The 10636-nt window shown below is 56.9% G+C and overlaps 1 protein-coding gene across 1 annotated transcript; it reads left to right on the top strand.

Annotated features, from left to right (window-relative positions):
* The first annotated feature begins 7134 nt into the window (after nucleotides 1-7134).
* On the top strand, nucleotides 7135-10365 carry LOC130585046 (green-sensitive opsin). The gene is made up of 5 exons (XM_057385368.1): nucleotides 7135-7495; nucleotides 9076-9244; nucleotides 9494-9659; nucleotides 9755-9994; nucleotides 10124-10365. Exons 1-5 carry the CDS (start codon nucleotides 7135-7137, stop codon nucleotides 10253-10255), a joined length of 1068 nt encoding a protein of 355 aa, XP_057241351.1. The 3' UTR covers nucleotides 10256-10365.
* The last annotated feature ends 271 nt before the right edge of the window (nucleotides 10366-10636 follow it).

Genomic DNA, 10636 nt, shown 5'->3' with positions numbered 1-10636 from the left:
GGAAGGAAGGAAGGAAGGAAGGAAGGAAGGAAGGAAGGAAGGAAGGGAAAACAAGGAGGGGAGAATAAAAACAGGGAAATAAAGAAGACAGAGGACAGAAGGGGTCCAGCCATCACTGTGCTCAGCCATGCCAGCTGCCAGCAGATTTTCCCTGACTGGATGGTGCCGGATGCCCAGGATTTATTGGTGCCCTCCCTGGAGTTTCCCTGTTCCCTGTTCCCTGTTCCCTGTTCCCTGTTCATCCCAGTGCCCCTCAGCAATCAGTGACCATTTATCTGGCACAGAGGAAAAGGGTTCTGGCTCTCAAGGCATCAATTCATCCTGAGAGGAGCAAGGAAGCAGAGCTGGATGGCTTTGGGGTGAAAAAGAGATTTGCATGTGGGAGGTCATGGAACTGCCTGGTGAGGGATCCCGGGAGAGACCTGGGACAAGGAGCAGCAGCACATCCATCCCAGCTGGGATGGATGGAAAATGGAATGGAAAATTGTGACAGCAGCAGAAAAAGATCTGCAGAGCCACCGGGGCCTGTGCAGCCAGGTCTGATCCCAGCACAGGGCTTGCTTTTGAACAGGGCAGGAGAAAGGGAATAGGGATAGAAAGAGGAAATGGGGCAGGAGAAAGGGAATGGGGCAGAAGAACAGGAATGGGGCAGAAGAACAGGAATGGGGCAGAAGAACAGGAATGGGGCAGAAGCAGGAAATGGGGCAGGAGAAAGGGAATAGGGCCAGAAGGAAGGGAATGGGGCAGGAGAAAGGGGATGGGGATGGAGCAGGGAAGGGGGTCAGGAGACAGGGAATGGGGCCAGGAGACAGGGAATGGGGCCAGGAGACAGGGAATGGGGCAGGAGAAAGGGGATGGGGCTCTACACCTGGCTGAGGTAAAAATACCTCCAGGATGTGGTTCTTCTGGGAGCTGGGACACCAGTTTGGCCGTTCCTGGGGATCTTGGAGTGAGAGAGACCCAGTGAATAGGAGCAGCAGCACATCCATCCCAGCTGGGCTATGGGGAAAACTGAATGAAAAATTGTGACAGCAGCAGAAATAGATCTGCAGAGCCACCGGGGCCTGTGCAGCCAGGTCTGATCCCAGCACAGGACTCACTTTTGATAAAACGCCCGTTTAATCCGTGGATATTTTGCTTAGGCGCGGAATAGCAACCTCAGCGAAAGCCTCTCAACCACAAAGCCTTTCGAGAGCTAAACAGTAAAGATTGGGAATTAAGGAGAATAAATATTAATGACAGGGGTGGGAAAAGCCATCATTTTTCCAGACAATCCTGCCCGTGCTCCTCTGCGCRGAGCTCATTGCGTTTACGGCTCTCTGGAGCAGGAGCTCCATGTGCTGGGAGGGAACTGCAGCCACAGAGAGGCTGGAGGGATCTCACACCCCATGGGAAAGGGAAAAGAGAGCAGGAATTGCACAAGGAAATGGGTTTTGGACCGATATGGGATTCAACGTGCAGCAAACTCTGTGCTGGTGTCGTTGGCTGTGGGTCAAGCCCCAAGTGGCGCAGCCGGAGCCAGCGCTGTTATATAAAGGGATGGGGAGAAACCCGGCCTGGGCTGGATGGAAGAAATGAATCCAATTACAGGATGAAGGGCACAGGGACAGGATGGACACGTTTGGTATGGAGCAAATCCCTAAAAGGCTTTAAAATGGGGATGGCAAGAAGAGGACGTGAATGAACCGCGGTGCAGGACACGCGGCCACCACCGAGAGGAGTCGGAGCCTTGGAATGGGGCAGGAGGAAGGGAATGGGGCAGGAGAGAGGAATGGGGCAGGACAGAGGAAATGGAGAAGGAAAGAGGAATGGGACAAGAGAAAGGGAATGGGGCCACGAGGCAGGGAATGGGGCAGGAGGAAGGGAATGGGGCAGGAGGAAGGGAATGGGGCAGGAGAAAGGGAATGGGGCAAGAGAGGAATGGGGTGAGAGAATGGGAATGGGGCAGGAGAGGGGGAACGGGGCAGGAGAGAGGAATGGGGCAGGAGGAAGGGAATGGGGCAGGAGGAAGGGAATGGGGCAGGAGGAAGGGAATGGGGCAGGAGGAAGGGAATGAACAGGAGGAAGGAATGGGGCAGGAGAGAGGAAATGGGGCAGGAGAGAGGAAATGGAGCAGGAAAGAGGGAATGGGGCAGGAGAAAGGGAATGGGGCAGGAGAAAGGAAGGGGCAGGAGAAAGGGAATGGGAGCAGGACAGAGGAAATGGGGTTGGAGGCAGGGAATGGAGCTCTGCACCTGGCTGACGGGGAAAGTACCACCAGGATGTGGTTCTTCTGGGAGCTGGGACACCAGTTTGGCTGTTCCTGGGGATTTGGATCAAGGAGCCAGCCCAGCCAGGCACAGRGAACAGCCCTGCTGGAAAGAGGAAACAAGCAGGCAACCCCAAATTTCCTCTGTGCTGATTCCTATAAGATTATAACCCAGCTGCCCRTGTCACAGCAGGCTCCAGGCTTCCACTGAGAAAAGGGCTTGTATTAGAAAGAGAAAAAAAAAAACATAAATTGACCCAGTTATGACAAAACGAAGCAGCGCGTGCACGGCAATCGCTGCGGAGAGCCACGAGCAGCCACAACAGGGCCCTCGGGAGTAACAGGATTCCACTTCAAATGAGATTTACAAATTAAAAATAAAAGAGCTGGATTATTTCTGTGTGCCTGAACCCCCCTTTCCTGGCTGCTCAGCCAGGCTGGAGTGGACACTGCAGGGTGAGGGGGTGCTGCCGTGCACATGCATCCCTCGGGAATTCGGGAATTTGCCTCTCCAACTTCGCAGCCACGCACCTGCCACTGGTCAGGCAAAGGAGGAGAGCTGGACACAGATCCTGACCCCCCAGTAACAACACCACAGAGATCCCATAAAGCAGCCCCAAACCCTGACTAAATCCAGTTTTGCCAGACGGGAAGATCAGCGCGGCGTTTCCGCTATCGCCCCGTCAGAGCACGACTCGCTCCAGGCACAGCCCAGGAGCGGTGCCAGAGCTGCCAGGATTTGCCGGCTGTGCCGGCTGCTCCTCACCACGGGGCCGGTGGGGACTGTCTTGCACACCTGCCCACTCTGCCACAGCCCCGGGTTGTCACCCAGAGAGAGGTGTTGACAGCACCACACGGAGCGGAGCAGGTTCGCAGCTGAGCYGGGATTGCTCAGCTCCTTGGCAGGGAAATGACAGGGCCCGAAGATTTCCTGTCTCTCCAAGGAAATCCTACAGTGCTTGGAGAGACGTTACCTGGAGGAAAAGGCTGGGAGCTGACAGAGCTTGCAAGTACCAGGAAAAAATGTTGGCGTGGGGGAGCTCTCCCCACTTCCCAGCTGCTTTCTGGCTTGGGGGATGGTGTATCCTCCGGGGAGAGCCTGGAGCAGGGTGGAGATGGAGATCCTGCATGGAAAAGAGGAACTGGGCTCCCTCCTGCTCAAATTTTGTGCATGAGAGAGAGGAGACAGGAGGCAGCCTGCTGTGCACTCTTAATTTTTGGGATAGAAGCAAAGGAACCTCCCGGAGCACCCCCAGCCCCTGTCCTGGGTGGTTGCCCAGGGCACAATCACGGAGCCACAGAGCCACGGAGCCACCAGCCACAGCTGGGTAATCCCTGCTGGGACTGGGCCCAGCGAACCCAATTGTAAATACATCAGTGCCCTCCTTCTCCCTGCCACACGGTTTAAATCTGTTTGATCCACTCTAATGGATTGATCTACAAGTTTGTGCACACACATCCTGCTTTGGACGGGCGGCTGGCAGCGCCTGGCCCATCACGGCCTGTCAGCTCCGCTCAGCCTCACCTCCAGCGCTGAGCGAATCCAATTACAGGATAAAGGGTTTTYTTCCCCTCCATATGGTCTCTATAACGCTCTGCCTTTATCTTGCCTTAACCCCTTTCCTGGCGAGGGAGCTCACAAGCCCGGCATAAGCGGCTCAGCGCCGCGGCCCGGGGTGGCTGCTATGTGATACGGGAAAYGGGGTCTTCCCGGGGCACCCACAGGCACATCCTCCCTCTTTTCCTGCCCTCTGGGGAGGAATGAACYCCCACAGGAGGGAGATTCAGGGCAGCACTGGTTACAAAACCAGCCAGGAGCTGGGAGCCAGCTCAGCCTCGCACACAGCGTCGCGGTCGCAGCTGGGGTTCATGGGGCTGTGTGTCAGCCCAGCACCAGGAGCTCAGCGCAGATGTTCCCTTCGTGGCTGATTTGTTGYTCTTTTCACATTTCTCTGCACCTTCCTGTGCCAGGTGTTCCCTGGGTGCCCCTGGCTCCTGCGCCTGCTGTGCCCAACAGGGATGGGGACGGGCACTGCAGAGGTCTCCAGGAACCCACCTCCCCCACGCCAGCTCTGCCTGTGTCGCTGATCCCTGAGAACCAAGCGTGGCGGCTCTGTGCAAGCCGGTTATTTGATTATAATTATCATTCCTCGCTTTACACAGGATATAAAAGCCCAGAGCTGCTCAGGGCCCCGTCACGCCGCGCGCAAACAAACAGCGAGCGAGAGACAATCTCGGCTCAAAGCGCCTGGCAAAGCAGAAAAACCTGCAAGGGGCAAGAAAAACCTTTTCTTGAGGACAAACACAAAGRCAGCAAAGCTCTCCTCCCGCATCCGGCAGCGCTGGAATTTGCTGTTGTGGTAGAATCAGCACGGRAAACAACCGGGAGCTCTCCAGGAGAGAGAGAACAGCCCATAAACTTTCCCCGCTAAGAGACACCAAATTAGAGGCATCTGTGACAGGGCTGCAGCAGAAGCTGAGGCTGCATTCAGGACACGTCCTGGAGGGACCAGCCACCCTCGCTGGTGTCATTTCCCTGCTCGGGGTTTATTTGAGGCCTTGGCCATTGCTCTGGCTGTGCTGACCTGCCCGGAGGTCAAGCCTGGGGACAGTGACCCAAGGGGACATGAGGGCAGCAGGGCAGGGACAGCGCACAGGTGACTCTGCTCCACAGCAGCTCCCAAAAAGGGGAAGGTCCTGGTCCAGGTCTCATTGATGGTCAGTTGAAAGCCYTCTTGGTCCAGCTGTCCCTGTGAAATGGGGACCACAAATGAAGCCGAATCTCCACACTCAGTTCCCAGGGCGAGTGGAGAGGATCAGCTGAGCCAGGAAAAGTCCCTCTCCCAAAAATTGTGGCTGAGTGTTCCCCCAACACCCCGACTCAGGGTCCCTCCTCCCCCACAGCCTCCTTTGCACCACCCTCAACTCTCGAGGGAGGGCAGGACACCACAAAGGGGTGCCAGGATGGAATGGGGGTGACAATGAGCTTTCCCATGGAATACACGTGGGATTCCCACATGCAAAATCTTGGGGAAGCACCAGAGCTTTGGGATGCTGCTGAAGAATTGCTGAAGAATTGCTCTTTTGAAGGTGGGCCACCATAGTGAGATATCTGAGCTGGAGGGAGTTGCTTTCTGCCATGGGAGTTGGGAGGGACACGCTGGAATTGAGGTGGATGCACAGCTGGTTTTGTGGATTAGAATTTCTGAGATTTCCTCTGGTACTTGAATTCTGTAAAAATGTGCCAGATTTTGGTAGATCAGGGAGCCTGGCTCTGGCCAGGAGAGGCAGGAAATTCCTGCAGGGAAAGCTTTGTGAGAGATAAGGTCTGGGGACCTCTCCACTTTCCACTCATCCCCTCAAGGTAGACCTGGACTGAGAATTTCATGCCTGGTGGTGCAATGATCCCAAAAGGCGCATCCACCCCTCGTCCCGGGGCACCTGAGGCTGGCCTGACCCACTTCCCTCCACCATGTCCTACTTCTGCTCCCGCTGGATCCCCGCAGGCGGATCAGGGATTAGGACACCACCCATCCCAACACCCCTTAGCCTTCCGCTCCCATCCTCGGAGGCGTTCCAGACGTGCAGGGGACCTCATTCATGGCACGGGACAGCAGTGACTTTTTCCATGGGCTGTGTCTTGGGGAGGAGGAGGAGGAGGAGGAGGTCCAGCTTACCTCATTATCCGATCAGCTCCCTTAACGCCCCACATCCTTGGGATTAAGGGAAGAGCTTCCCTAAGGCGCCTTAGGCAGGACCCCTGGAGAAGGAGCACCCATGACCCAGAAGGRAGAATTGGGGAAGAAGAACTTGGATGAGATGGAGAGTTGGTGCTCCAAGCTGGCGCTGGCCCTGCTGGGAAGGGTTTCCCAGGGTTGTGTGTGCTGGGATGGGGATCCCACACTGTGCTGAGAGTCTGGGAGAACCTTCCTTCCATCCCTCCTGCTCTGCCAGGCTGAGCTGGTCTCTCTGCACTCTCTGGAGCGGGTTCAGGACATTTCTGCCATCCTTTGCCCCATGGCACAACCAGGGGTGTGATCAGGGTCACACAACCAAGAGCCCTGCCCCAAAACACTGCATTTACCAAAGAATTATCAACTTTGGGATGGGAAACAGTTTCTTCTCCCACCTCAACCCAGTTCCAGACCCTTGGCCATGTCAGCAGAGCCCGGATTTGCTCTGGGATGGGGACACCAGTGTCTCCACACTGAACCAGACACCGGACACACAGCCCAGCCAACGGCTCAGACCCACAGCTCAGTCCAGTCCCCTCGAGTGACCTCCCCAAGGTCAGTGGGGCAGAGCTGGCCACTCCTCAGTCCCCAGGTGGTCTCACGGGGTCCTTCAGCCACCCAGGGACACCTCAAAGCCGGTGACACACCGTGAACCCCAGCACTGCCCCATTTCCACAGCGGCCCCTCCCAAAGTCCCCACTGCTCCTCCCACCTTTGCCCCTCTTCCCCAGCCCATCCCTTCCTCCCCCCAACACCTCAAACAACATTAAACACTTAATGGCAATTAATACGCTTTAATGCAGGTTTTGGGGCCAACCGGCTGCTTAGAGGGTGCTTAAACCATCAACCCCTCTCAATCCCGTTGCCCTTGTCACACAAAGTTAGCCGAGCCCCTCATCAGCCTCCCCCCTCCCCGGAGGAGGCCRGAGGGTATAAAACCACCCCGGGGCGCGGCACCGCCAGCCCCCGGCGCGGCGCAGGGCAGGGCACCACCTCCATCCCCTCACCTTCCGCTGCTCCTCACAACCCGTTCATTTTTTACTTCCCAGGGGGATCCTCTCACTGCTCATTTTCGGGAGGGGGTGGGGTGTCCCTTTTTTTTATTAATCGGGGCTGAAACGCGGTTAATTGCGGGAAACCAGCGAGGGCAGGATGAACGGGACGGAGGGGATCAATTTCTACGTGCCTATGTCCAACAAGACCGGGGTGGTGCGGAGCCCCTTCGAGTACCCGCAGTACTACCTGGCCGAGCCCTGGAAATACCGCGTCGTCTGCTGCTACATCTTCTTCCTCATCTCCACCGGCTTCCCCATCAACTTCCTCACCCTCCTGGTCACCTTCAAGCACAAGAAGCTCCGGCAGCCGCTCAACTACATCCTGGTCAACCTGGCGGTGGCTGACCTGTGCATGGCCTGCTTCGGCTTCACCGTCACCTTCTACACCGCCTGGAAYGGCTACTTCGTCTTCGGGCCCATTGGCTGTGCCGTGGAGGGGTTCTTTGCCACGCTGGGAGGTAAGGGTTGGGGATAAGAGGGCTTGGGGTTTCCTTCTTTACAGCTTTGGGAGTCTGGTTCCATCCCTTCGTGGCGCTGTTGGGATGTGCAGCGTTGTTCTCCCTTGTGTGGGGCTCGCCCTGCGCCCTGCTCCCCACTTTCCTGGGGRAAAAGCAGATTTTGGCATGTTTGATCTTGACAGCAAGAAGTCTCCACATCATTGTGGCAGGGAAAGGAAAGGAGACTCGTTGGCAAATCCAGGCTGGGGTCACCTGGCYGTGCTGGTCACTAGTGGTTATCAGAGACCTGCCAGGGATGACCACAGCGTGTTCCTGAATCAACACCAAGCGGCTTGAACCAAGCACAGGCTTGGGCTTGATCATCTCAGAGGTCTTTTTMCAATCTTAGTGATTCCATGATTGTTTCTTTGCCCAAAGGCTTCCYTTTTTGGGGAAATGGAGGGTTTAGAAGGGGAAGAGAAATCCCCCAGGRAGGAAACCCAAGGAAGAGCTGCAGGCACAGAGATACGAGAGGGCTCGGAGTTTATCCAGGGGCGAAAGGATCCAGGGTGATTCCCAGGCTCTGCAATCTGTCCAAATTTGGGTGCCCTTGGGATTTTCCTTAAGGCATTTCACAGGGGCAGGAGAGCCGCCAACACTTTGCCTTGTGGAAAAGCAGGGAGAATTCACTCCCTGTGCCCACACAGCCAGCCCTGCCCACGCCACACCTCGGGACGGATCTGACAGCCAGCAGCCCTTGTTTTAGAGATCCACAACCACCACAAACACTTTGCTTTCCTTCCCCTAAATGGGGCTGTTGCCCACAATGATGCTGCTCTGAAAATACACATTTAAAAAATACAAATATTCTGCCGAAGGCACAGTTGAACGCCCTGATCCAAGCCAAGGAGCAAGGAAAGGCTTGGTTTGGGGGTCAGAAAATCTGCCCCATCCCTGCTCAGCGAGCCTTGGGCAGTGTTATTTTTCCTTTTCGGTGTTTGTACCTCCTTCAGGGGAAGAGGAGGAGGCTGCTCCTGTTCCCGGGGAAGGAATCTGGATGGGAAAGGAGCAGCAGGTCCCCAGCGAATCCTAGCGCAGGGTGTCGTTATCAGCAGCTTATCACAGCTGGGGGCATTAGCAGGCTTACAGCACCGACTAAACGCTCCCAAATCCCCTGAAGTTTAATTATCCCTCATAAATACATGTGCACGTTTGCCCACCCACACAACCCCAGCTCCCCACGCCTCCCCCTCCCCGATCCAGCGCCAGCAGAAAACTCCTGAAATGCACATTTCGAGGGATCAACAGGTTTAGAGGCATCTGGCAGCAGTGCTGGGAATTGTGCTTCCCCACGCCCAGGTGGGATTCACCCCTGTGATTCTTCCTTTGTTAAAAACCCCATGGTGACCCCTCCTCCACCCCCAGCACCCCCTCGGCTCCCAGAGCTTTTTTCACACTACGGATGGAGAATTCCCAGTTATTTAGGGGGGATGCTGCTTATCCCACGCTGCTCCCCTCTGCTCTTCTCTGGATCCACGAAGGGACAGTGAAGCCCAGAGGAGCTCTGACTTCTCCGTGGGCTCTCCCTCTCCTCCCYGCAGGCCAGGTCGCCCTGTGGTCCCTGGTTGTCCTGGCCATYGAGCGCTACATCGTCATCTGCAAGCCCATGGGCAACTTCCGCTTCTCAGCCAGCCACGCCATCATGGGCATCGTCTTCACCTGGGTCATGGCCATTTCCTGYGCTGCCCCACCGCTCTTTGGATGGTCCAGGTGAGTCTGAGCATTCCCAGCAGCACCTGGAATCCCACCTAGGTCCATCCATCCCAGCAGGGAAGTGCTCAGCCTTGCAGAGGGGAAATGAATATCCTATTCCCGTGGCAGGGAGGGAGTTCCACTGCATGCCTGAGCTCACCCAAACCACACGTGCCACCCTTCCAGCACCTCCCATCCTCAGGGAATTCCATCCCTGTCATCCCCAAAGGGGATCCCGGTGCAGATCCCAACCTTTCTCCCCACCAGGTACATCCCGGAGGGGATGCAGTGCTCCTGCGGGCCCGACTACTACACCCACAACCCCGACTTCCACAACGAGTCCTATGTGCTCTACATGTTCGTCATCCACTTCGTCATCCCTGTCATCATCATCTTCTTCTCCTACGGGCGCCTTGTTTGCAAAGTCCGGGAGGTAACGGCCGGAGGGGACTGATGGGATGGGGTGGGTGACTTGGGGGTCATAAGCCAGGGGTGGGCAGTGCCCCTCACCACCCTCTCTGCCCACAGGCAGCTGCCCAGCAGCAGGAATCGGCCACGACCCAGAAGGCGGAGAAGGAGGTGACGCGGATGGTGATCCTGATGGTGCTGGGCTTCATGCTGGCCTGGACGCCCTACGCCGTGGTGGCGTTCTGGATCTTCACCAACAAGGGCGCCGACTTCACAGCCACGCTGATGGCAGTGCCTGCCTTCTTCTCCAAGAGCTCCTCCCTCTACAACCCCATCATCTACGTGCTCATGAACAAACAGGTGAGACCWCCTGGGGCCGAGCAGCGCATTTGGGGGCTCCTTGGGCACGTGGCTCCTTCTGGAAGGGGTTGGGTCTCAATCACTGCTGGCCCCCCAGTGCCACCATTGTCATTTCTGTCCCCTCMCCAGTTCCGTAACTGCATGATCACCACGATCTGCTGCGGCAAGAACCCCTTTGGGGATGATGACACCTCGTCCGCCGTATCCCAGAGCAARACCGAGGTCTCCTCCGTCTCCTCCAGCCAAGTATCACCCGCATAGAGCATGGACAGTTTGAACTGGGGTGACCTGCTGAGCTCGGGGACCCAGACAGAACCCCCACAGCCACTCCCTCGCGCCCCGGCCCCCTCCCCTGCAGGAGAATTTAGCCGTGCTCGTCCTGCCGTAGCACCCCCTGCGCAGACCCCACCCCACACAACCATGGGGACCCACACGTGGCACTCTGAGCTCTGCCACACTGACCCCGGGGAGCCCAGGGCTCTGTGCCAGCTCCCAGGAGTGTGTCACCTCTGGGGGACTGTCCCTCCCTGCCCCCATGGTGATCAAACAGCAGCAGTGGTTGGTGGGGACCCCCAAACCTTATTCCCTGCCTGAATCCCACTCTCCTCCAGCATCCCCCTTCCCTGGGCTCCGGGGAGTGTC

This window comes from Malurus melanocephalus, unplaced genomic scaffold (genome assembly GCF_030028575.1).
Source record: "Malurus melanocephalus ecotype Western Australia unplaced genomic scaffold, MMel_1.1 scaffold_818, whole genome shotgun sequence".
NCBI lineage: Eukaryota > Metazoa > Chordata > Aves > Passeriformes > Maluridae > Malurus > Malurus melanocephalus.
This window is presented reverse-complemented; position numbering and strand designations above follow the sequence as displayed.